This window comes from Drosophila kikkawai, chromosome 2R (assembly GCF_030179895.1).
Source record: "Drosophila kikkawai strain 14028-0561.14 chromosome 2R, DkikHiC1v2, whole genome shotgun sequence".
In the NCBI taxonomy this organism is placed as follows: domain Eukaryota; kingdom Metazoa; phylum Arthropoda; class Insecta; order Diptera; family Drosophilidae; genus Drosophila; species Drosophila kikkawai.
The window spans coordinates 11,267,005-11,291,128 of NC_091729.1; the positions used below are offsets into that span (position 1 = coordinate 11,267,005).

Below are 24,124 nucleotides of genomic sequence, written 5' to 3' on the forward strand. Positions count from 1 at the left end.
GCGCAGTTGTTACCATCTATAAATTCTGGGTCTCACTAAGACTTTTACTGTTATTTAAATGTTTAATATTATAATATTATATTTATTATAGAATTTATTATATTAACTACAATAAATTTCCTTTATGTCCTAATTATTTACAGAACCATCTTACCTCTTTATGAACTCCCCTTATTATTATGCCTCCTCTCCCAGTAAATCACAACACAATTGAGCTAAAACTTGTCATATTTATTTTGTGCTAATATGCTTTAGGAATAGGTTTATTCTTCAGCCGTTTTGTCTTTGAAGTAATTGAAATTTTACAAATACACTTTTTGCACATGAGTTGAGTTAACGACACAAGAAACTGGCTCCGAAATAAACTCTTACAACACGAAATTCACTAAACTTAGAACACACCTAGAAGATGATATTGGGGGAATGATTTTGATTGGAGCTGAACTCAGGACTCGAGAATTGCCAGCGTTTAAGGCTAGACCATGGAGACGAGGCCCTTGTTGAGGTTGTCCAGGTGCTCCTTGGCCTTGATCCGCAGCGTGGCGATCGAGTTGCTCCGCATGTCCGCCGGCGGCGTCGCGGAAAGCTTGGGCGTGGGCGGCGGCGGTGGGCTGTCCCGACCCACATCCAGCAGCTCGATATTGGCGCTGGCAGCACACTTGTCCAGGCCGCTGCCCGGATTGCTGCTACTGCTTCCGGCATCCAGGTCACTGCTAAGGTCCCGCCCCTCCAAATTCGAGTCCGCATTGCCGATGCTCAGGTTTTGCGGCGACATGCATACGTCCGGACCGCTGCACTCCAGCGAGGCGGAGGAGGAGGACGACTGCGAGGACGACACTGCAGCAGCAGCGGCGGCAGCGGTCGTAGACGTTGAGCTTGGTGGCAGGGTGCTGTGGTGGGGCGTGCTCAGGGGGCTCACTCCGTGGGGCGTTGCATGCGGCGACATGCGTGCCAGATGCGGCGACAGGTGCGACAGCGGCACCACGTGGTGGCCGGCATGCGGATGGGGCACTCCGTGGGGTGGGGGTGGTGGCGGCGGCGGCTGCGGCTGACCATGCCCCCCATGGCCGCCGTGTGGGGGCGGCGGTGGACCATTGTGGGCATGATGGTGACCCATGGCCGCCAGGCTGCTCATGGTTAGGTTGGCGGGCGCCAGGCTCAGCGGTGGCGTCAGATAGCTGGGGTACACCGTCTGCGGGTGCGAGAGGAAGCCTGAGGGTGAGAAGAAGGAGTTGCAGGGATTAGTTAAGGTGCATGATAAGAATTTAAAATAAAATCACAGAAGTCGGTGTGCAGATATTTCTAACGACTTATTTTATATTTCTTAATGAATTGAATAACAAAGATTGATATAAATGACCTTTGTTAAGCTATAATAGTATCCTTCAGTAGAGAAAAAATATCAATATAATCAGGTTTCCTTAATATATTTTTAACACAATGATAACTTAAGTCTGATTGAGTTCTAGATTCTCCGATTTTCAGATGACTACCAAATCCAATAACTATTAACCACCAGTTTAATATTACAAGCTAAAGCACACTCAGGTTCTTAAATATTCTAGGATATATTCAAAGACAATTTCTCTCACCTGGCAAAGCGCTTAGCAGAGGTGGCGACAGCCAAGGATCCACCGGCAGACCGGATGCACCGCAACCCAGACGATGTGGCAGCTGGGTAAAATGGGTCAGCCCCAGACGCAGGCTCTCCGACTTCTCCTGGCGACGCCACTTGGCGCGGCGATTCTGGAACCACACCTGAAAAAACGAAAAACGAACAAGTAAGAGTTAGAGCGGTGTCTGGGCTAATTGGGTTGCAGGGCAATTAAATTAATCACTTGACAAGAAACGCGCTAATTTAATCAGGCACTAAGCGTCAGCAGGGAGCTGGAAAAACATTTCCAAGAAAGGCACAAAGCGTAATTAGAAAACTGAATGGGCTTAATGACGCCAGCAGAAGCTGTGCGGCGCCAAAGAGAAAGCACGAGAGGAGAGCCCCAAAAGAGAGCGGCACAAGACAAAAAGCAAAATGGCGGCCAACGCAAAATTGTTAATGAAAACTCCGACTCACACAAACACACACACACAGACAGCAGAGATACCCACACACACACATACAGGCAGGCAAACAAAATGGCTGAGCAGCTCACACAGACACAGGACAGGCAGAGCGCAAGGTAACGAAGGAAATAAAATAAAATTCAATTAGTTGCCTTGGCTCTAATTAGAATTATCGCAACAATGAGTGTGTATGAGTGTGGCTGTCTAATTAGTGGCAGAGCCAGAGCTAGTCCGGGGGGGGGGGTGTGGAGCCGACTAGGGAAAGTTTCCATTGCCCTAGGGTTGGCCATTACCACCCCATCAGTCACCCATCCTATTCCTTGCTCCCCCCAGCTGTGCCTGCGCCACGCTCAAAGTAATTAAATGCAATTTGCGCAAATTAATAAGAAATTATTTCTGATGGAAATTTCATTACCCTGAAATAATGTTGTTGTTGGTTGCTGCTCCTGCCGCAAGTACATAAATAACCAAGCTAGTGTGTGTGTGTGCGTGAGCCTGCGCGTGTTTGTGTATGCGTGTGCTCTGGTTTCGGTCTCTCTGCGGCTCTTTAATTAAAGATAATGGTGCGTAAAATTATTTTCGTTGCCCCGAAAGTGATTTGCAAAACAAATTTGCCAGTCGGAAAATGCTATTTGAAATGGGTTAATTAAAAATAGCCTCGGCAAAGAAATAGGAACGTTGAACTTTTAGGAAAATTACTGTATTTGGAAAGATTTTAAATAAAATAACTCAGTATAAAACAATATTTTATTTCTGCGCCACAATAATCGTGGCGTGAAAAATATATTTTTTTTATTTAAAAAAGAAAATTTATATTAGCTCTTGCCTTTATTCTTGTTATACCTTATTATTCTTTATTTTAGGCATCTTTAAATATGATCGGACATAAGTACGTATTTTGGAAAAAGTGTATAGAAATGAATTAAAACATTTTTAAGCTATTTTTGTAATATGCTTAATCGTAGACTCAAGAGAAAGATTTTTCAAAATAACTACAATTTACTGTTTAACGAAATGGTAATCGATTTTATTTTGTAATCGAGAAAGAGTTACTTAAAACTGGTATACATAACATTTAATTAAATTAACAATTTAAAAATCAGTATGTAATAATAATTATCTAAACGTTTTTAATAAAAATAATTGATAGCTAAGATTAAAGCATATATTTCTTATAGAAATAAAATATTATTATATATTACATTCTACTATGTGTTAATATTAAGAGCCATTTATACATTTATCCATTTGCTTGTATACATGATTCAATAGATATTTTGGTTTGATTGCCAAAAATCGTTTATTTAAAATTTTGAATTCCTCAACTCCTCTATTAGGATGTTATATAATTTAAACCTATAGAAAGCTCATTTCAAGCCCAACTAGAGCCAATCAAATCCGTTCCAATTAGAGATTTTCCTTGATTATCTTCGACTATCTGTCGGATACCAATTAGTAGAGTAGACAGACAATAATAATAAAATGGCTAAAATGGCTTCCCTTCCCTTCCGCTGGCTTCGGGTTCCCTTGCTCCATCAGGCTGGAATCCCATTTAGAAAGTCTAATTTCCTGTCTCTCAAATCTGTACGAAGAAAATAAATTAAAGTTAGCAGCTTTAGGCCACATTCGACTCTTCATTATGGCACACACACACACACATCCACCCACCCTTCCAGTTGACTGGCAGAATGAGATAGCTACAGGCAGAGAGAAGAAGAGAAAAGGAGACGGAGTTTGCTGGCTGTTATAATTTGAGTTTGTGCTTCTTCATTTTAATTAAATCATCAAAATCAATTTGGTAATTTCCATTCATGGCGCGCCATAATGAAAATCCCCCACTTGGGGCAGTAGAGAAAAAGAGAGAGAAAATTGGAAAGAGACGGGCACTGGTGAAAGCTTTCTCTCTCGTGCAGCTGGCGGGTGGCACGCCCACAAACATCATTATGACCTTCGACCCTCCTCTCCCCACACCACTCTCATTCACCCGAAAGTTGGCAAAATTGTCTGCTTTCATCTTTGGCTGTTGATGCCGGCAACCGAACCCCAGTCCCGCCCCCATTCGCCATGACATGGACCAAACTCAATTTTCCACCCCGTAGACACAAATACAAACAGACACACACACACATCTCCCCATTTTCAGCCATTTTCAATTTTGCTACATTTAGCCGGCTCTGGCCTCAAACCACCCACCATTTCAGCCCATTCCAACCACTCAATCGCCCAGCCACCCCGGCCACCCCCTATCGAGCAGGCCTGCAGCAATTTGGCATTCATGTGGAGCACGCGACTCACCACAAGAACACACCCCCCATCTACAGCCCCAGTGCCCCATCAGGCAACCACTTTTCAACTTTAATCTTTTTCATAAACTTCACATTGGCAGCAAACAATTTGCGACCCCCCGCACCAGCACCACCACGATGATGATGATCAACCCACAACACAACCCCCCGAGGAAACCCTCTTTAACATCATCATCTCGCTCTTCCTCTGGCTGTGTCATTCTACCATTTTCCTTGTCGTCTTCTTTAATTTTGTTCGCAGCAAAGTTTTGCCGTTTTATTGGAAAACTTCTGCCGCAAAGTGTCGTTCCACCCAAAAAAAAAACGAGGAAAGAATGGCTCCACATAGAAGTAGAAGTAACTCACACAGCATACAAGGCGTATACGCAATGTGCTCTCTCTCTCTCTTTCTCCGCTTCTCTTTCGGCTAGAAGCGACCCTCTCTTTCACTCGCTGTGTGGCAGAAATTGCTTTTCGAATGTTTCTGACAGTTTGCAAATTGGAAAATTGACTTTTAACACACAAGAGCTTCAGCAGCTTAATAAAACTGTTTGCAACTTGTAGAGGGGCGGTGGCGGTGGGTGTGGGCGTGGGAGGTGGTTGGTTAGGCGGGCTTGTTGGATTGTTGCAATTCGACTTAATATTACACAGAGGTTGGTTTATTCATACTTCCGATTTTTGAAAAGTTGTTAGGCTCTGCGGTGGGACAAATGGATTCCAAGACTTCCGACTGATCACACATGCGAAATTGATAGTATTTTAATTTATATGTTTTGTAAATATTTATAAATTTACCCATAGTCTCTAAGTTGCAGAGGTCTGTGTAAAAAATGATGGCAATTATATCTTTTATCTAGTGACGGAAAATATCGATATGTTTAAAGTCGATTTATAAATCGGTTTTTTAAGTTTGCGATGTGCAAAACAAATCGATTATTTATTTGATTAATGGGAATAAGTTAACTGGCTCATTGTAGGAAACAAAAATATGCAGATAATTAATGGATTAATTGGTAAAAAGATAAGTAAATAAATAAAATTAATATTATAATATAATATCGATATCCTCGATACTTTTGTCATTTCTGTTTCAATCTCGATACATATCGAAGGAAAAAGTTACAATTTCAGATTCAACAACGTTATCCTTACGTTATCTCTCCCATCGGGAGGTCACCTGAAATCAGCTCGAGCGATCTGCTTACTATTCGCTACTGTACCTCGGCATAATCATTCTCCCAGCGACAGGACTATAATTATCCCTGTGCCGCCTGTTTGTCATGCGATTCAATCAAATTGATTGAAATGCCGATGCCATCGAATGCACTTTGTTTGAGCTGGTTTTCACTGGCGATAGGCGATGTAATTGCATGGAAAGCAAAAATATTGCCCAGCAAGTCCTGCAATTAGAGGCCCCGAGGCCCTAGGGGCGAGACTCGAAAGGTTAGGGGCAGGACAACCCGTTGCGTTCAAGGATATTGATAGCGGCGCCTAAGGTAATAAAGCAAATGCATATGCCGTGCATGGGAACGACGCGCCGCTCCTCGCGCAAGCTTTAATTCAATTAAAAAATTCCTCAAAATCCCAGTTAGGGGAGCCTAATTATATGGCTGTTCCCCGGCTTCCAGACAGCGACAGACACGGAGCATTCAGTTTCGGGCTCAATTCAATCCAAAGGCTGTCATAAATCCAGCCCGACCTGGGATGGACAATGCCGCAGCATGGAGTCCTTTGCCCTGTTAGTTTATGACATGTTTTTTATTCCATTGTTGGCTTTTAGTTCCGGCCCAAGGACGAGAGAGAGAGAGAGAGAGGGAGTTCTACCTAAGCCAGAGTCTCGGGCATCCTGTTTGGGTCGCTTTGTGCGATTCAGGACAAATTAGAGCGAAGACAAAAGCTTTGACGACGGCCACAATCCGCAAGATGTTTTAATTAGTTTAAGAGCCGACAAGCGTATTGATTTACACTCGATGCCGCCGCCGCTTGGTCCTTCGAAGAGATTGTCAGGCGATGAGAGGGAGGAGTGAAGATTTTTTAAATTTCAAGGGTAATTCTTTCTAAAATATCTCAGATATTAAATAAAGATGTTATCAATAAATCTGATAATTTAATATTAAAGAACCATCTATTATCTGGGAAATCAAAATGAAACTCCGCCTCAAAGGTCTTTTAATAATAATCCTGGAGATGTTGTCCTTTACAGCTTGTAGCCAGCTTTCGCCCTCTAAGATCTGCCTTGTTAGGTCATCTACCTCCCCTTGCCCACTGCCGCTAATTACAGTTTTAGTTTTCCACCGAGAGTCCTGTAATCGAAGGCCAAACACGCGACAAATCTTGATTCTGTGACAGCCGCAGACCTGGCAGTCTAACTCCGCCTCAAATGTCACTGTGAGAAAAGTCGGAAAGGCGCTCGCGGAATGCCAAATGCCAATCCGACGACACCCACTCGATCATGGGTTCGGGTTTCCTTCGGATTTCAATTGTTTGAGCTCCGGCGGACAGGGGGAGGTCTGTTTGCCGGGGCGTGTTTGTGCGCAGACACGTGGCACCCTGTATTTAATTAGCTATTTATTTACTCGCTGACATGCCGGGCAGCATTCGGAGCGAAAGGAACGAGCGCACGCACAGTTAATAAGCAGTTAAATCGGCTACAAAGGACTACAAATACCGGGCGGGGGTTGCTCAGTGCGTTGCTAGTCCTGGTTCCTGCCACTTCCCAGGGCCCAGGGACAAATTTCTGTTGACGCATTTTTAATTTGCAACAGTCGAGGGCCCTAAGGGAACGACGGTGACAGTATGGGTTTTGGAGTAGAGCCGAGTTGCCACGCTCAATTTGAATAATTTCAACGGACAAATATATAGAATATTAATAAAGGTGCACTGAACAAAGCCAGCTAAAGTATTTGTTAGAGGAAATTATGCTTGGGAAATGGTACTTTGAATTAAGATTTGAGTCTTAAACAAATATAAGGATGTTTGGTATAATATTCCTCACTTAGGAAGCCCTCTCAAGTCGAATGGGATATCTATGAGATACATACATATTACCCTATAGTATATCGACAATAAATATTTCTTTCTTTTAAATTTTCTATATAATCAGGAGTTTCTACAATTTACTTTTTAAGTGGAAGTATGGTACACAAAAATATTGTAAAAAGGAAGCTGTTCGCTGAACATCACCAAAAGGAATGATCCCAAAACCCCTAGTCTTTAAAAAATCCCAGGCTAATAGTGGCACCTACAATGCATAATTAAATTAAAACAGGACAAAATCAGTTAACTAAATAAAATATTAAAAATAGTTCACTCTTGGCTTAGCTCATTAAGGTTATTAAAAATGTATATACAATTTTCCTCCGTGTAGGGCATAGTTTTTGGGGGCTGTGTATACGTATTCAAAGTTTTTGTCCCCCCCCTTGATAACTTAATTATAATTTGCGTGCTCTCGAAAATAATATTGTTATTATTGTTATTCCACCTGCCAGCCGAAGCGAAAATTTGTTTAGGTGATTAATTAGCACGTAATCAACGTGAAAAACCGGCCGAGGCCAGAGCTCGGAAAATTGTTTAAGTGTTTTGTGATTTATGCAGTCGCAGTAGGAACTTGTTTGGGAAACGCATAAAACCAATTAGCAGGCAGCGGGAATTAATTAAAAGCGGAAAAGCGATCCCCAAGCGGAGGAGTTCCTTTTGTGGCCCCCCCATAAATATGATGTTTGAAATTATAATAAGCGGCTTGGGCCTGCCATAATTAGCGTATGTGGGTAAGGAGCTCGCTCTCACCCCCGGGCGTTGTCAAAAATAAGCATTTATATAAAGCTGATTAAGTCAATTCGTCGTGTATCGCACACATGCCTGCCTGACTGACTGCGTGACGGTCCCCACTTTTTTTTTGTACCTGTCTCCCAGAGTTCGATTCGGAAATACCCATTTCTCTGGCCTGGGCATTCTTTTGATTGACTTTGGATCGCAATTGGAGTCGTATTGTGGCTGCTAATTTGACAACTTAAGCCCGGGGCTCATTTCAACTGACAGCGCAGAGGAATCGGATGCAGATGAGAGTGGAGTGGAGAGGCCCTGATTACACAATCCAAAATCAAAGTCTTGATTGAATCCCGCTCGAGACTGTAAACTGGATTGAGTGCATCCTTGACATTTGACTCGGGACCCGGGACAGGGCTGTAATGCAATAAAAACATAATGCTCGAAAGCACCCGCACTTCAGCCTTTATCCTGTTGTTTCTGTTGTTCCTGTTGCCTTTTGACTCTGCCAGAAAAGCGCTCGCCGAAGCGAACAGATGTGCAACTCATTACAAAGCATTTAGGCGTCAAAATTGAATAATATTCATAACGTTTCCATCAGCCGGGGGGTGTGATGGCTCTCCGAAAACAAACCCACCCCCCGTGCACTTGACACTCGAGCAGTCGAGCAGCTGGCTCTCCTGGCTGTTTTCTCAGAGATCCAAGGACCTTGCCAAAAGTAATTTACCATAAAAAAAAGCCCTGACAAAATGGGCAATAATTTCATTGTAATTGTAATTGTCTTCGCTTGATTACATTGGTTTATATTTTACTTTGCTCGAGGGGGAGTGCTGAGAGCAAAGCAATTCTCGATTTCGTGACGTCAAGTGAGGCCATGGTCCGGGGGTTGCAACCACCTCTACGACCTCTGCACCGACCCAGGGGTGATATGATTTATAATTTCATTCCGTTTGATTTATGCATTTATATTGAAATGTGTTGACAGGTTACGGTGAATTTGAGACAAGCGAACCCAAACTAAAACAAATCCCCAGCACGTGTCCCAAGCACAGACTTTATTAGCCAGAAGAAAAGCGCAATCGTAGTGGAGGTCCTGGCTAAGCAAATACGAGTACATAACACAAGGACACGTTTTGCAGCTTAAACGGCGGCAAGGATGCTTTGGAAGAGCGAACTTCACATGAAAGGCGGTTTCGGTGTAGTAGGCAGCCTTTAAACTCGGCCCCAGGCTCAGAGACTGGAGACAAGAACACCCTTTGGCCGGGCCAGGACCAGGAACAGGACCAGAACGCGCAGATAGCGGCACAGAGTAAACTCAATAAGTCGCATAAAAGAATGAAATTGGATGCCATCGCAAACAAACACAAACGATGCCGACAATGTGGTCTTTGCCAGAGATCCTTCGGCATCTCCGGCCTCGGTCTCCCCCCCCAGCTGCCAACTGTTGGAATTTCTTTGAGCCGTGCGGCAACTGCGTCGTCATCCTCCGAATCACCAGTTCCCGGGTCCTTGGCTCCCGGTATCTGTGCTCTTCTCTGTGGCTTTCAAGTTTAATTAATTGCGACACGGATTCGGCGTGGGCGTATCCCGATCGGGAGAGAAGAAAGCCTTTTGTGAGTCGAGCTTCTAATGAGGGTTAATTGAAAGCGGCAAACTTCTGTGGGGAGCCTGATTTTGTGTGTTCTTCCACGCTGCGAAGCTAAACTTTTCGAAAATGTATTTCCAGTCAAATGTCTTAAATTAGAAATGTGGCTTAGTTTACTTTAAACCCACTTAGTCTAAAGATATTTTAGCGCTTGATTATCCTATTTTGCTTTATAAAATTAGTTTATGAATTGAATTATTTAATAATCTATTGCTCTGTTATATATTCCTCTTACAAAATAAGTTCCCCCTTCCTGCTAGACTTGTCAGCCAAATTAGCCGAATCATATCAAGTGCCGGAAAGTGTTTTTCAACTCTCTTTGTTTTAGTTGACAGTTGATCAAAATACATTTTAATAAACGGCAGATGTGTAACACACAACAAGCAAGACCCTGCCTAAGAATATATTTTATCCCGGTTCAGTATACAACAGGACAACCCCTAACCCGGTCTACCTTTTGTGACCTGACATTTATTTACCCTTGCGGTGGCTTTGTTTTCCCTGGCTTTCGTTTTGAGCTCCTACTCCTTCTCCATATTATTGTTGTTATGCCAAGGTGGCATAATGTGTTAATTGCTTAGCCCACACCCACACCCACTCCCACCCTCGCCCACGCCAAGCGGCACTTGAGGGCAGCTGTCGCTCGAGTCCGATGCATATTTCATTTGCCATTTAATTACATCAACGGGAATGTCTCGAAAAAGAAATGCAAATGTTCATTAACTGCTCTGGGCACTCTGGGCACAAATCAGGACAAGTGCCCAATAAATAGCCTTAAAAGGCCGGGCCACTCCCCAAACGCCCCGAAGAGACTGCGGTCCTGGAGGAGGCGGCACCCTCTCCACCATGACAATAAGTTAAACAAGTTGAAAAGCATTTTTTTTTTCCACAATTTCGATTTCCATTGCCCAGTGGGACCAGGCTACTTAGGCATTCAATGACTTTATTCATGCGATTTGATGACCCGCACAGGACATTCGGGCTCCCGATGAACGAGCTTGTTTGGCAGTCGGACCAGCGATCGTTTTCATTATTAGATTTGTATAGGATTTCATGGGGCCGGGGGCCACAAATGAACCTAATATGCATTATTATTATGGCATGTGAAAACGAAAGCGTTGCGGGTTGGGGAGGGGAGTCATCAACTATGTCGATAAAACGGTCATGCGAGCAAACGAATGCCAAAGTTGAAGTAAATATTCAATAAAAAATAATCGAAGCAGAAACCAGAACGGAGCACACAACGAAATGAGCATAAAAATGTGGAAATGTCGAGGAGGGAAATCCAAATGTAAACTCCAGCTCAAATCCAAAGGCGGAACCCGAAGGCGAAGGCAAAGACGCAGCCCAAGTGGAATGCAATAAAAATCTATTTTATTTGTTAGTGAAATGACATTTTTATTTGTTTGCTGTTTATGCACATCCCCACACACAAGCACAGGCTCACTCACACAGCGAGGACGTAAGCAACGCCCCGGGGCTGTCTGTGTCACGTCACACATGTCGTATGAGCAATATATGCAGATAAATAAACTATTACACGGGATTATTATTTGCCTTTGGCGGAGGATATTTTGACAGGTTTACGATATTTAATCATTTGACTATGCAAAATATTTGACACAAACTTTAGCCTCTGTCTTTTATCTTTGTTTATTTTTGCTGCTAATAAACCCAATAAAAGTGGTCGTTGCACATGGAAATAGTCATGTTTATTTGCCTAACTAAACCAAGACATGCAGTAAGTCTCCTTCGGAAAGACTCAGTATATATGTATATGTGTATGTGTATCTCATCATCAATCCATCCATCCCCACTCGATTTGGTTTGCTCCATGGCAAATTAAGTTTTAATTAAACTCTTTTGGCCCTCGGTTTAATGCGGCGTATGATTGAGTCGACTGGCGGCGGCTTTAACCCTTGACTGAGCCCCAGACAACCCCTGCAGGATAACGCCTCGCACTCAGCTCTCCTGTCAGCGAGTAATCCAAACAAAAGTAATTGTCATCTCTCCCCGGACATATGTTCCGGCTCTCAGGACTCCGAAGGTTCCGGGGCTTTAGGGGAAGCAACGATACACCGAAGTGTGTAAGTGTTAATGATCGTCTGGCTGTGTTTTTTTGGGCGTTAATCTGCCGTTTAATTTTCGGGCTTAACGCGTTTTGTTTTGGTTACCATCGCCGATAATCCTCGGGCTTAGGCCAGGGCTCAAACCCCTGTTCAAGGGCCGTTTTTTGTCGGGCGAGCGGAACAAACCACAAAGTGACACAATTTCAATTGGACCCGGATAGTTTATTCCCTTGTCTGTCAACGAATATTGCCATTTAAACAACAATCAAACAAGCCACAGAGAAATTCATTCCATTGCCATACACAAATGCAAATCCAATCAAACTTTTTAAACAAACATTTAACAAATCTATTACAATGCAATGACAGGCGCACCCAAAAAGAAACCGACGAAAAGTGGGCGACCAAAGCAAAGCCCCGAAATGAACTCATCTAAACGAGAAATTCTATTTGGTGGATGGCTGGCTGGTTTTTGCAAAGAAACAACTCAGTCAACTTTGGTTACATTTCCTTTTTGGCCAGCCTATGTGTGTCCAGGTGTGCGCTCTGTGTGTGTGTGTGTGGAAACTTAATCAAAACAAATTTCCACCTTCAACGAGTTGCACACCAAGCAATTTCCCAGGCCCAGTCAAAGAGCAGAATAAAAAAAAAAATAGAAAGGAAAGGAGTAAAAACGATAACTAGAACTTCATGCAAACTAACCGCAAATACGATTACAAACACACGGGGGAGGACACCGGTAAGCGGTGGGGAAATGCGGCTGAATGGTACTGCTGGTGCACCCCACTAAATCGAAAAAACGAGTCAAAGGGTTGGAGAGCTCCCTCCCCGCTCCTCGCTCCTCGCTCCGGTGCCTGCTGGCATAATTTGGATTCGTGTCAATTTGACAAAGTGACACATGAGGGCCAGGCCCAGAAGGAGAAATTTTTATGCGATTTCGCTTCATTACCTTTGTATTCCGTTTATACGGCCCGGGCTATAGATACACCTATAAATACATAGGGCATTTTCGGTATTTGTTTATTTATTTATGTGCCCTGGGTTGTGTTGGAGACGCCGACGACAGTGTCGCCAACTCTCCTCTGGCTGTGGGCACGATAATGTTTAGTCAATAAAAATGATTTGTCGGCCGAGGAAACGAAACGAAATCGTGAAATTTGATATGTCCTTTGCATTTACCGGTGGCTCCGACTCCCTACTTACATTTTTCCTCCCCCAAACTATGTCCTTACTCCTACTTTTTGTTGCGGTTGGAAAAAGTATGCCAGTCGCCCGGTCCACTTTAGGTTCTTAGGCAGCCTCAGGCTCTGGACAGGATCTTTCTTTACAAAGAAGATGATAGTTTTAGCTTGAAGCTACACATATCTAAAGCAATACAAATCTTTAGACCATTTTATTTTGGTTGATACTATAGGCAACCTATTCAGTAATTGCTTCAAATGAATATCAAAATAATATCAAACCATGTTGTATACCCTTTCTTTCCCGCTTAAAACTTAATACCCATCCAAAAATATCTGCTTCTTAAGCGTATTTTATGCTACACCGCTGTGAATGGAATTTACGAGGCGCCCTGCCCGTTCACGTCACAATTTGCCACCCGAAACGAATGGCTGCCAGACATGGCATCCTCTGCCACATCGCCCTTCCTTCCCCAATGCCAATGCCGCGGCGTCTTCGAGCATAAAAGGCGCATAGTCGCATAAAATGCATAATTCTCTCCAAGGAAGAAAAGCAAACTTATTGAATGGGCCACAGGCAACTTGAAAACTCTTTCGGCGTTGTCATTTCGCGATTGAGACATAAATTGTTCCATGCACTTGGAGGCAAGTTATGCGCATAGTTTGACAAATATTATGTCTCTAAAGGGAGGGAGGAAATAAATATTCGTAAAGTACCAAGCGAGTTCTTGAATAATAAAGAAATATAATTACTTATTTTTAAGGGCAGAAGTTAAAGAGGAACCAGGACTTTGATCTTTAAGTTAGCTCAATCTTCCAAGTAATTTTCTATTTTATTCCTTCTACCCAAAGCTAGTGCCTGAATTATTCCCAAAAGAATGCTTTATTCCTCCTTTTAGGAGTCTTTTGCCATAAGTTCCTGCCAAGAAAGAAAGATGTATGCATATCTAGCACTTTGCACTTAGTAGGACTCTAGATCCAAAGGGATGATAACCAGCAGGCACAACTTAATTTCGTTAAAATAAATCGCCAACGGAAATTATTTAATTTCCGGAGCCTGGCTGCCAGGGACTCCGCTTGCTTCTCCCCCATGCAGACACGTTGATTGCACAATTAGCAGAGTTTTAGGTGTAAATCACTCTCAGCACTAGATACTCGTAAGATACACAAAGGGAACTTGGAATGATGACTCACCTGGACGCGGACCTCGGGCAGGTTCACCTTCATGGCCAGCTCCTCGCGGGAATAGACATCGGGGTAATGTGACTTCTCAAAGGCCCGTTCCAGTTCGTGCAGCTGATAGGTGGTGAAGGTGGTGCGATTGCGTCGGTGCTTCTTCTTGGCACAGTTGTCGTCCTGGCCTAAAAAAATAAATACAAAGGATCACAAGAGTATGTGAGTTTATTTTAAAAATTATAAAGTTAGTAATAGGTAATTAGAATCCTTTCACCCACCTTCATCGTCACTCCCCGAGGTTATCTTCTCCCCCTGCTCGCTGCTGTTGGTCTGGTTGAGATCCTCGCTGGAAGCACAGCTGCCGTTCACCAAACTATCGCTGTCCGCATTCAGCCGCTCGCCATGATCGCCGGCGGAGCCGTTGCCATTGCCATTGGAATGCCCGTTGCCATTGCTGCTGCTGTTGCGATAGTCGTGCTGAAAGCTCTGCTGTTGCTGCTGCTGCTGGTGTTGCTGCGACTGTTGCTGCTGCTGTTGCTGGTGATGCTGCTGATGCTGCACTTCATCCAGGCTGCGGGCTCGGATGGCATAATTGCCCCCCATCTGGCCGTTGGCCAATTTGGGCTCATTATCATCACAGAAAACGCCGGCGGACTTGCGCTTACCGGCGGCGGCGGCGGCAAGCGGACCACGTGGCGCCGGAGTGGGCGGCGAGGTTACGTCCAGGGGCAGCTTTGCCGCGTCATCGTCGTCCTCCTCCATATCGCTGGTGGAGGACATTGAACGCTCGTCGTAGCCAATCTGCGACTGCGCGCCCGGCGCCGTCTGGCCGTCCAAGAAGTAACCGCCAGGCGGAGGAGGAGGCGGCGATGACTTGACGTATTTGCCGTGCTGATTCTGCTGATGCTGTTGCTGCTGCTGCTGTTCCTGCGCCTGCGCGGCCAAGGCGGCCAAATGTTGCTGGTGGCTACCAAAAGAGCTGGGCGGCAGCGGGGGCGGAGGAGCAGCCGGCTGCATTTGATTGGCCTCGACCATCTGATGCATCGAGTTGAGGTAATTGCCCGCCGCTTCCTCCTGGGGCCCTCCGTATCCATGTCCCTGTGCAAACCCAAAGGCATTGTGGTAGCCAAAGGGCGCATGCCCATGGTGCGCAGGATGATTGGAGATGGAGGGATGCGCCGGATGACCCCCACCGATGTGCTGTCCATGTCCATGCAGGGGCGCCGCACTCTGAGTCTGACTCTGGGCCTGCTGCTGCTGCTGCTGGCCGCCGGGTGGAGTTGGGGGGCCATAGGGCAGGACACCGCCGTTCTTGGCATGTTGCTGCAGCATGCTGGCCATGTGGCTGTCCATATTGCGCAGCTGCGTCAGGGTCATGCCGCAGCGCAGATCCGTGGCGTCCTCGTCGCCCATAGAGGGATCGATTTCGCCTGAAAAGTGGTGAAGGTTAAGAAGGTGAGAATGAGGGTAAGTCAAGAGTTCATTATAGATATGAAAGTATGGCATAAGGAAGTGTTTCTGGTACCCTTATTGACCTGCAATTGCTGCTGAAAATCAACAGCAACATCGATCTAAGCAAAGCTCTTATAAATATGAGAAAACTTTGAAAGGATATACGTATTTCCCAAGCTGGTCTTATGTCAAATAGCCCCCAAAATTGTTACCCAATAGGCAATTAGTTGAGAATGATCAACGGCTTATACATCATTGTGTGGGGTACTGTACTCCCACGCTTTTAGCCACCTGATTCGATTTTAATTAGTATGCCCAATGAGGCGGGCAGACAAGTCATAAAGCCGCTTGCCAGGCCGTCTAATAACGACGTGTTATTTAATTTGGTGGTTGGCGGGGCCAACTTCGACCTGCAGCGGGTCAAACCTGTTGGCCGCCCAACCACTAATAAACGGCTTTCAATTAGCCGCCTCGTATTTACAATGTGCGGCAATAAAAGTTCTCGGAAAACGAGTCGAAATGCCGGAGGTCCGTCCATGGGGCGGGGAGTTCCAGATGAGGCGCTGGCGCTGGTCCCTAATGGGCGTTCCGACTGGCGCTTGTGCATATCACGTGACATGCAAGGAAGTCATTAGTTGTCGCCGCGCCAGCACCAGTCTATATATATATACTATATCCTTAGCCTTAGCTTTTTAGGGGGCGTTGGGCTGGATTTTGTGTAACCGAATTCAATTTCTATGCTAAATTGGCTTTCGGGGCGGGCCGAATCGTTGAATCGAAACAAAACCAATTACCCAGTTAGACTGGGAAGTTGCAACTCGAAAATAAAATATCTGTAATTATCTGATAGTCTTTCGGGTAATTGCTTTCTGATGTAAGCCCGTAGTCGGAGTCCATAATGTAATTATGTGCCTCGTCGTGCCGATTCGACTCAGCCCGATTAATTGGGTCAACATTTTGGCTAATTAACTTTAAACAGCAGCCAAAACGAAAATTGTAAATGCCCCGAATTAACCTCTGCTGGCATTTTCACCAATCAATCGAAATTTACACGCCCAGCGTGCGTCTTATTTTGAGCCACTGTGGTGCTAATGAAATTAACAACAAAAGGCATTTTGAAAGCCTCTGCAAATCAAGTAGCAGTCGCACCACAAAAGCCGCCCAAAAAAGGTTTTATTTGAATGTGTGTGAGCCACATGAGGTGAGAGACAGTAGCGGCACCACCTAGGAAACCCTCGGTAGTTCCCCGGAACCCCTCTTACCCACTATTTTCCAAGCCAGCCGCCACCGCTGGGCGGCGGCCCACACGGAGTGCGTGAGTTAATTGCGTGAGCAGCGAAAAATAAAAGGTTAAGACAAAAGTTTTACTGCCTGGCGTTCACTCGGGAGCAATCGGGCAGAGTGTGAATGATGTGATGAATATATATCCGAGGGAATTTCTCACAAAAAAACTAATCATAAGTCACTTTTTGGCTACCTATTTTTGTTTGTTATCAGTAAGTTTTTGGTATTATAACTCATAAGTATTACCTTTTAAAATATATTAATTGCTTTAGTATATCTTTCAAACCTTAAGTATATTTAACCGAAGCAAGAACAAGATTAATAACATATTTAAAGAATTATTAGAATTAGATAACATTTAAATAAAACTTAGATAATATAAGAAAACATATTTTTAGTCCAAATATTTTGCAAATAATTAAAAAAGATATATATATTACTTAGATTAATAAATCAAATTAACTTTATTGTTGGTTATTACATAAAATAACTCATTTCTTTGCACCTCAGATAGTGCAAATAATATGTTATTACCCGTCTTCTAATAGTAAATAAACTTTCCTTAAAGAAGATTGAATAATTCCTGTTTAATACGGTTAATTTAGAAAACATTTCAAATAAAATCAAAGAAAATGTAGAAAAATAATATACAATATAAGAAATTATATATTTTTAAGATCAGTTCAATTCAGATCTCCTTTATTATTTATTAAATTAATAATTTTATTTATTCATTTCTTTTCACCTCAAATAGTCTTGAAAAACATGTTTTTATCCCCTTTTCTAATGGTGAATGAACCTTGTTTTTTATTCAATTTCCATTCACTGACTGGAGGAGACTCGATGCCCAGGTTGAGCATTCATTCAGTGGTTGGTAGCCCCATAACAAACTGATCGACAGATCAATTAAGAAATGATTTCCGTACGCTCTCCATTAACTTGGCAGCTGGAAATTGGTCAGCAAAAACAAGCTACTCGCCTGCCCGATTTGGAAATGCTAAAAGGTCCAAGTGGGTATGGCAGCTACTGACTAGTTTTGCCCCGAGAAAGAAACAGAGATTCTAGACCCACGATTAGAAACTGGGATGTACTCATTTTGCTCTAATTTGGCTTGTGTTTCCGAGGAATCCAGCCGAAGTGAGGGACAAATTGACGTTAATCGCGTCACTTCTTGGGCACATCCCCTGCCGCCGCCGTCTAATCCTAATGATGATTTGACAGTTTCCCATTGTTGGGCAAATACTTGGCCATTAGGCGGCCTAATTGATATGTTATTAGCCGCACGGCGCGAGTTTCCAAGAGTCATGGAGGAACAGGTAAGGGGTCGAGACCCAAAGGAAATGCACATTTCTGAGAGGGGCTACCCTCTGCCCCTCTTGTTCACCGGAAGATCTTTACAGCCAGATGAGACGCGATATCGGATTCATATCAAAAAGCGAAACAAGCCATAAACAAAACTGTCAATCACAAGTGGAACAGGGAACGGGGAAGAGGGGGCCTCTCTGAAAAGTGGTAGAAGCCACAAAAGGCGGCTAATAAGACGACGCCGACGCACGGCCGCAGACACGCATTAAAATCATTAAGGCGACTTAATGCTCAATTTAATGCCGCGTCAACTGCTTAACAGATCTCGTGTAGATGGATCGTGAAGGGGATCACTTCAGTCGTCTCTTTCTGCCCGAGTATCCCTCTCTCTCCTGCCGCCTATCTGCCATCTCCGGGATGCAGAGCAAGTTGGCCAAATGCACTTGTGCCTCCTGCGCTTTTAATGATTGTTTACATCTCAATCTCCCCTCCCCGCGCCTGCTTAGCTCCATCTCTCTCGCGGGCACTCTGCCCGTCTCTTTCCGACAGGCATTTGTCTGGTGGGACGCCACCGCCGCCGCCGCCAGCTGTCAGTTTAAATGCTTTTTGACGGCTTGTGTCTGGCCGCCAGTTTAATTACGGCTTAAATGCGAAACGCTCTGAGCCTGCCTTGCAGCCACCCCCAGGCCCCCTTCCAACCTCCTCGTACTTCCTCTGTTTATTGAACGCCTCTAATTCGCCGCCAGCTTCTAATTAATTTGCGGCCATTTAACCTGTGTTTTTGTTGTTGCTGCTGCTCAGCGCCATTTTGATTTGGCCGTGACGTTGTTGCGGATTTATTGCTAATGTCGTTATTGGTTGTCCGAACACTTCGGGAGTTGGTGCTGTCTGTTTATGAGACCGCCTAATTGAATTAATTGAACATCAAATTGTCTTTAATCGATTTGGCTTAATGAGGGGGGTCTAAAGACCCTTAAGTTGGCGATCTCAAGTACTTTTGATATCATTTCCTAATTAGAAATTAAGAAAATTAATAAAATATTATGGTTCTGGGGACACTTGCCTAGAGAGTTCAAAGTTGATGCCATAGATTATTATTTAATTTATTGCCTATCAATGCAAACATTTAATTATTATGTTAATGTTATTCTAGAAATGTCAGACAGAAGTCCTCATCTGTACTGATTTGTGGGTGATTAGTATTAAATATTTGTGAGGTTAAAAGTTAACCAAATTCCTATTAGGGAATCTTAGGAGCGCTCTTTTTAAAGAACTTATTTGTTCCTTTTGAACTATTTATTTTGTAAGACTTCTGCTTTGGGAACTATTAAGAGATGGCCTGATGTGATGATTTTTAGGCCCTCTGTCATTATTATTTTATAACCTAAATATATCTAACAAATTTTCAGTAAAATGTTAATTTGAAAGCTGCACCCAAAAATTTTATTCACTTTTAAGAAGTTTCTGTGTATTTAAAATAATAAAAACATTATTTTCCACAGCCAAATACAAAAATTTCTACAAAACAAATTATGTCCTGTGTCGAAATGCTAATAGGAACTCCCTAATTTCTCACCTGGTCGCTTGGATCATCCACAGTGTACAGTTATGGCCATAACCATAATCGCTGGCATATCAATGCCCACCTATTTTTCGCAACTCGCTGCCAATTGTGGCAGCGGAGTGGGCGTGGTCGGGGGCAGGGACTGAGAAGGAGTCGAAAGAGCGACAATCGCTTGCCGGCAATCAAAACAGAAGCGAAATGAATTATAAATGACGTGCAGGAGACTATTTTTGGCACCCGGCAACCTGGCAGCGCGGGAGCTGGGCGGGGGAGGAGCCGTCACCAGCTGGCACCGCAAATCCCCGCCGTAATCCAGTTAAAAAGCCTTCAAAACTACTCGCACCCCGCTCCACTAATTTGAATTGGCCCCGAGGAATGGAATGAAAGGACCCTCTAATCCCATCTATGACTTCCTTGGGGGCTTCGTTTCGTTTTCTTCACGACCGATTACCGCTGACTGATTGCTTATCAGCTGTCGTGCATCTCGAGGCGTTGCCAAAGTGCAACTCCCGACGCCACCACCCACCAGGCACCCGTCTTCCCCACCTCTAACTACAAACCACCCACCACCCCATTCAAGGCTAATACAATTTCGCGATTGTGTCTGTTGATTCCATGGCCTGCGAGCGGGTAATTGAAATCGATTTGCCTTTTATGACGGGGCCCAACGATCCCGGCTAATGCGCAAATAATGTTAGTTATTCTGGGCCCGATCAGAGAGTTGGAAGATATAATATATATGTATTCTGTGCCACGACTTACCATCGCTGATCGCTTCCGCTCGGCCATTTCCGGTTCCGTTTCCATTGCGATTCTTTAGGCCCAGAATGGCATCGATTGTGTGGCGGGGGGTCAGAGTCTGTCCGCCCGATCCGAACTTCCTGGCATTATCCTTCAGCAAGTCGTTGCTATCTGCGGGGTAAAAACGTAAATATCCATGTACCCAAATATATATATAAATCGGCAGAGAGGAGCGGTGGGGGAAACTGAATTAAAAGCCTGTTTGCCAACAGTTTGCCAAAGTCAATTAGGCGCACGACAACCGGCCGGCCCTATGCGACTCTATGCAAATTTGTCAGCAATTTCGAAAGTATTAAAATTTAGTCCAGTCCACATACACACAACTTTATTTGCGATTTTAACGAGCTAAAAGCTGTAATTGCAACGCGGACCCCCGCCGTATCCCTCTCCTAATGGCCAGTTGTCACGCCGGCATGCTGGAAAGTAGGCAACATGTTGCCTGATGGCTTTATGCATTTTTAACGAAATTAAAACAAACTGTGCCAAGTGGCGACCATGGCAGGTGGAAGGTGGAAGGTGGGAACGTGCAGCAGGAAAATCCCTTTAATTGCCTCGTCTTGCAATTAGCTTATAATTTTCTCTCAAATTTTCCGCTGTGTGCATGTTAATGCACAAAAAAACATTGCCGCGAACACGCACACACTCTGGCATTCAGGGGAGTAGAGATTATCCTGCATGTCCGTGTCCGGCAGCAATTTGTGTTAATTAAATCTATAATCAAACAATTGCAAGCCTTTTCCGGCTAAGGCCACACGCGGAAAAAAAAAATCAACTAAAACTAAATGGTAATCAAAAGACTCTAAAACTGAATTTGACCTAAATACTTTGACTTTGTTAAGTAGATATATACATTCTTATTTTACAATATGTTAAACTATTAAAAGAATATTTTAATTTGGACTTTACAAGGACTTATAAGGAATAAAGCTGAATTTATATTGAAAGATTAAATTAAAATATTTCTCCTTGATATTACCCTAATTTAATTCTATATTTTAAGAAGATTTTAAGAAGGTTTAATCAAGCGCCTAATATAAAATTCACACAAAATAAGTAAGATATTTAAATATAATATATTTAGAAAGATTTTTTAAACGCCTTGAATATAAATTTATAAAAAAAGCTTTCATTTTTAATTTGGGGAATATCCCTTAACTACTATTTATTTTAGGCATAATAAATCGAATAAATTTCAAAATCTCCCAAAAAACCTTCACCAGAAACCAAAAAAACCATTGCCGTCGGTACGGCAACACTCACCTTCCGCCGAGATCACAGTGTTGTTGTTGGCCAGATGGGCGGCATAGTGCTCGTGGAACTGCTCCAGGTTCTTGAACTTCTCCACGATCAGCTGCAGGTTCTTGGCGTCGCGGACATTGCCGAGCAGGTGTCGCAGGTGCTCCAGCTGCTTGGGCGGCAGCTTGTGGTTGCCGCCGCTCTGCTGCACCAGCTGTTCGAAGATGTGCTGGAATGTGGCGGCGGTGTTGGAGTTGCTGGCCAGCGAGGCATTGGCTGCTCCCACCGATCCTGGCCCGGATCCTGCTCCAACTGCATTATTTCCCAACTTGGCGGCCGGAGAGCCGGGCTGGGCGGCAGCCACTTCAAGGACTGGCGGCGTCGAGGCTTTAATATCCATTTTGGTTTTTATAGGGGGAGGCAGTAGTTCTCTCGTAGCGTAACGATTTGGTAAATCACAGTTGAAACACCCGGATACACGGATTGTATTTATATTTCTCTGCACTTTTTTCTCAAAATTCTGGCTAAGTGTCTAGCATTTTAAGTCACAAGCGGGAATAACGTCTCAGCACCGAAACCAGCAGCTACCGAAACCGAAACGTTGCGCACCGTGCCAAGGCAGAGTTGGCAATAAACCCGGGAGTCGAGTACAGCGACGGCTTGGGCTCAAGTTTCCAAATCAAATTGGAAACCGGTCGAGCTCACCACACCTATATATATGCACGGTTCGTTCTGCGTGTCCGTGTGTGTGCCTCGAGGGGCGGAGCCTGCTCGGCCCAGAGAGCTCGCTGGAGAGCGAGTGAGAGTGCGCAGGACTCGCCAGGAGCACACATCCCAACCCCGGCTGTGATCCATAGTCCGGAGACCTTAACAATGGGCCCAGCCAAGTGGATTGTTTGTCGGCTGCGTAATAAAATAAACTAACTGCACTTACTGCCCTCAGCTCAGCTGTCCTGTCGACAGGAGGCAGCAAAGTCCTTGCACTTCTCCGCCCTGGAATTATGACTTTACTGCCACAGATTTTTCGACCACAATTGCATCGGAAAACCATTTTGGGCTCAGGCCACAAAGTGTGTGTGCCGCCTCGCTCTCGCTCTCTCCTCACCCTGTCTCCATTCCTTCCCATCGGCACGAGTGGCTCCGTCTTGCTCTGGCGCTTCACCCAAGGAGCGTGAAACCTAAAACGGATACATAAGTGGATTTTGTTAATATCCTGCTATTGTTACAAATTTGCAAACTGATTGCGGCAAGCGGCATTTGTCAAGGAAATAAACTTAAAAGCATTCAGGAAGCGGCTGAGGTCAGGGATTTTATTTCTCGTGCTAGTTTTTTGCTGGATGTTTTTGAGTCTGGGAATTTTTAAGCTGGATACTGGATTATTTATATTAATTTAATTTTCTGGTGAGCATTATGAGTATACATATATCATCAATAATATCAGTGATAAATTCAAAAACAATTTTTTTTCAATTATATTTATTATGAAAATACTTCTCAAGAGAGCTTCTGATAAAGTCTAGATTGACATGGTTATTGTACTAAGATTTTATAATTAACATAGTTTAAATACAATTTTAAATTTAAATCATTGTACCATATTCCTTATTTTATTTGAAAGACGACCAAGTAAGAAGTTTAGCGGTTTAAGACTCTCAAATTAACACTAGAAAGTTGTATAAGTGTTAAACAAAATATATTTTCTTAATATCTAAAGCTAAGGGAAACTAATAGGTTTCTAAATTATAAAATATATTTGAATTTCTTTAGCTTGCAATAAATTCACATATAAATTTATCCCTAAAATCAAAGCTTACTCATATAAATGATCCTAATGAAATACAACAGATTTTTTCTATAGTTTTTGGATAGTTTAACAAGAATATGTTCTGTTGTTCCATATTTAAATTTCACATGAACAAAGTAATTTCCAGTGTTTTAACAAAACCAAAATATGGCTTAAAATATAGATAGTTAATCAAGTTCTACCTTTTCCCAAAACCAGTTTACTTACAGGCCCTGTTCTTTGCAGCGGAAACCCCTCTCGGCCCCGTGAAAGTCTCCTTCCATTCCCGACACTTGATTGTCAGCAGGGTAATAGACGCCGTCAGCCAGTTTGGGGCGGCCATTAAGCGTGGCCAATACCATTACCATTAACATTTCTCGGGCAACTTGCAGCTTACCTGTTGTCATGAGTTGTGGTTTTTCCCCTGAGCTCCACTACTATTTCGTTTCGGTTCATTTCGGTCCAGTTCATTCAGCTTCTCTCTGCCCGCTTACGCTATCTTCCATTACACGTTAAA

The 24,124-nt window shown here is 43.7% G+C and overlaps 1 protein-coding gene across 1 annotated transcript; it reads right to left on the reverse strand.

Annotated features, from left to right (window-relative positions):
* Positions 1-422: 422 nt before the first annotated feature.
* On the reverse strand, positions 423-22,471 carry Rx (Retinal Homeobox). Its single transcript, XM_017171513.2, has 6 exons — positions 21,849-22,471; positions 20,550-20,699; positions 14,461-15,612; positions 14,201-14,367; positions 1,593-1,758; positions 423-1,212 (listed from the first exon to the last, which is right to left on the reverse strand). Exons 1-6 carry the CDS (start codon positions 22,222-22,224, stop codon positions 476-478), a joined length of 2,748 nt encoding a protein of 915 aa, XP_017027002.1. The 5' UTR covers positions 22,225-22,471; the 3' UTR covers positions 423-475.
* Positions 22,472-24,124: the final 1,653 nt, after the last annotated feature.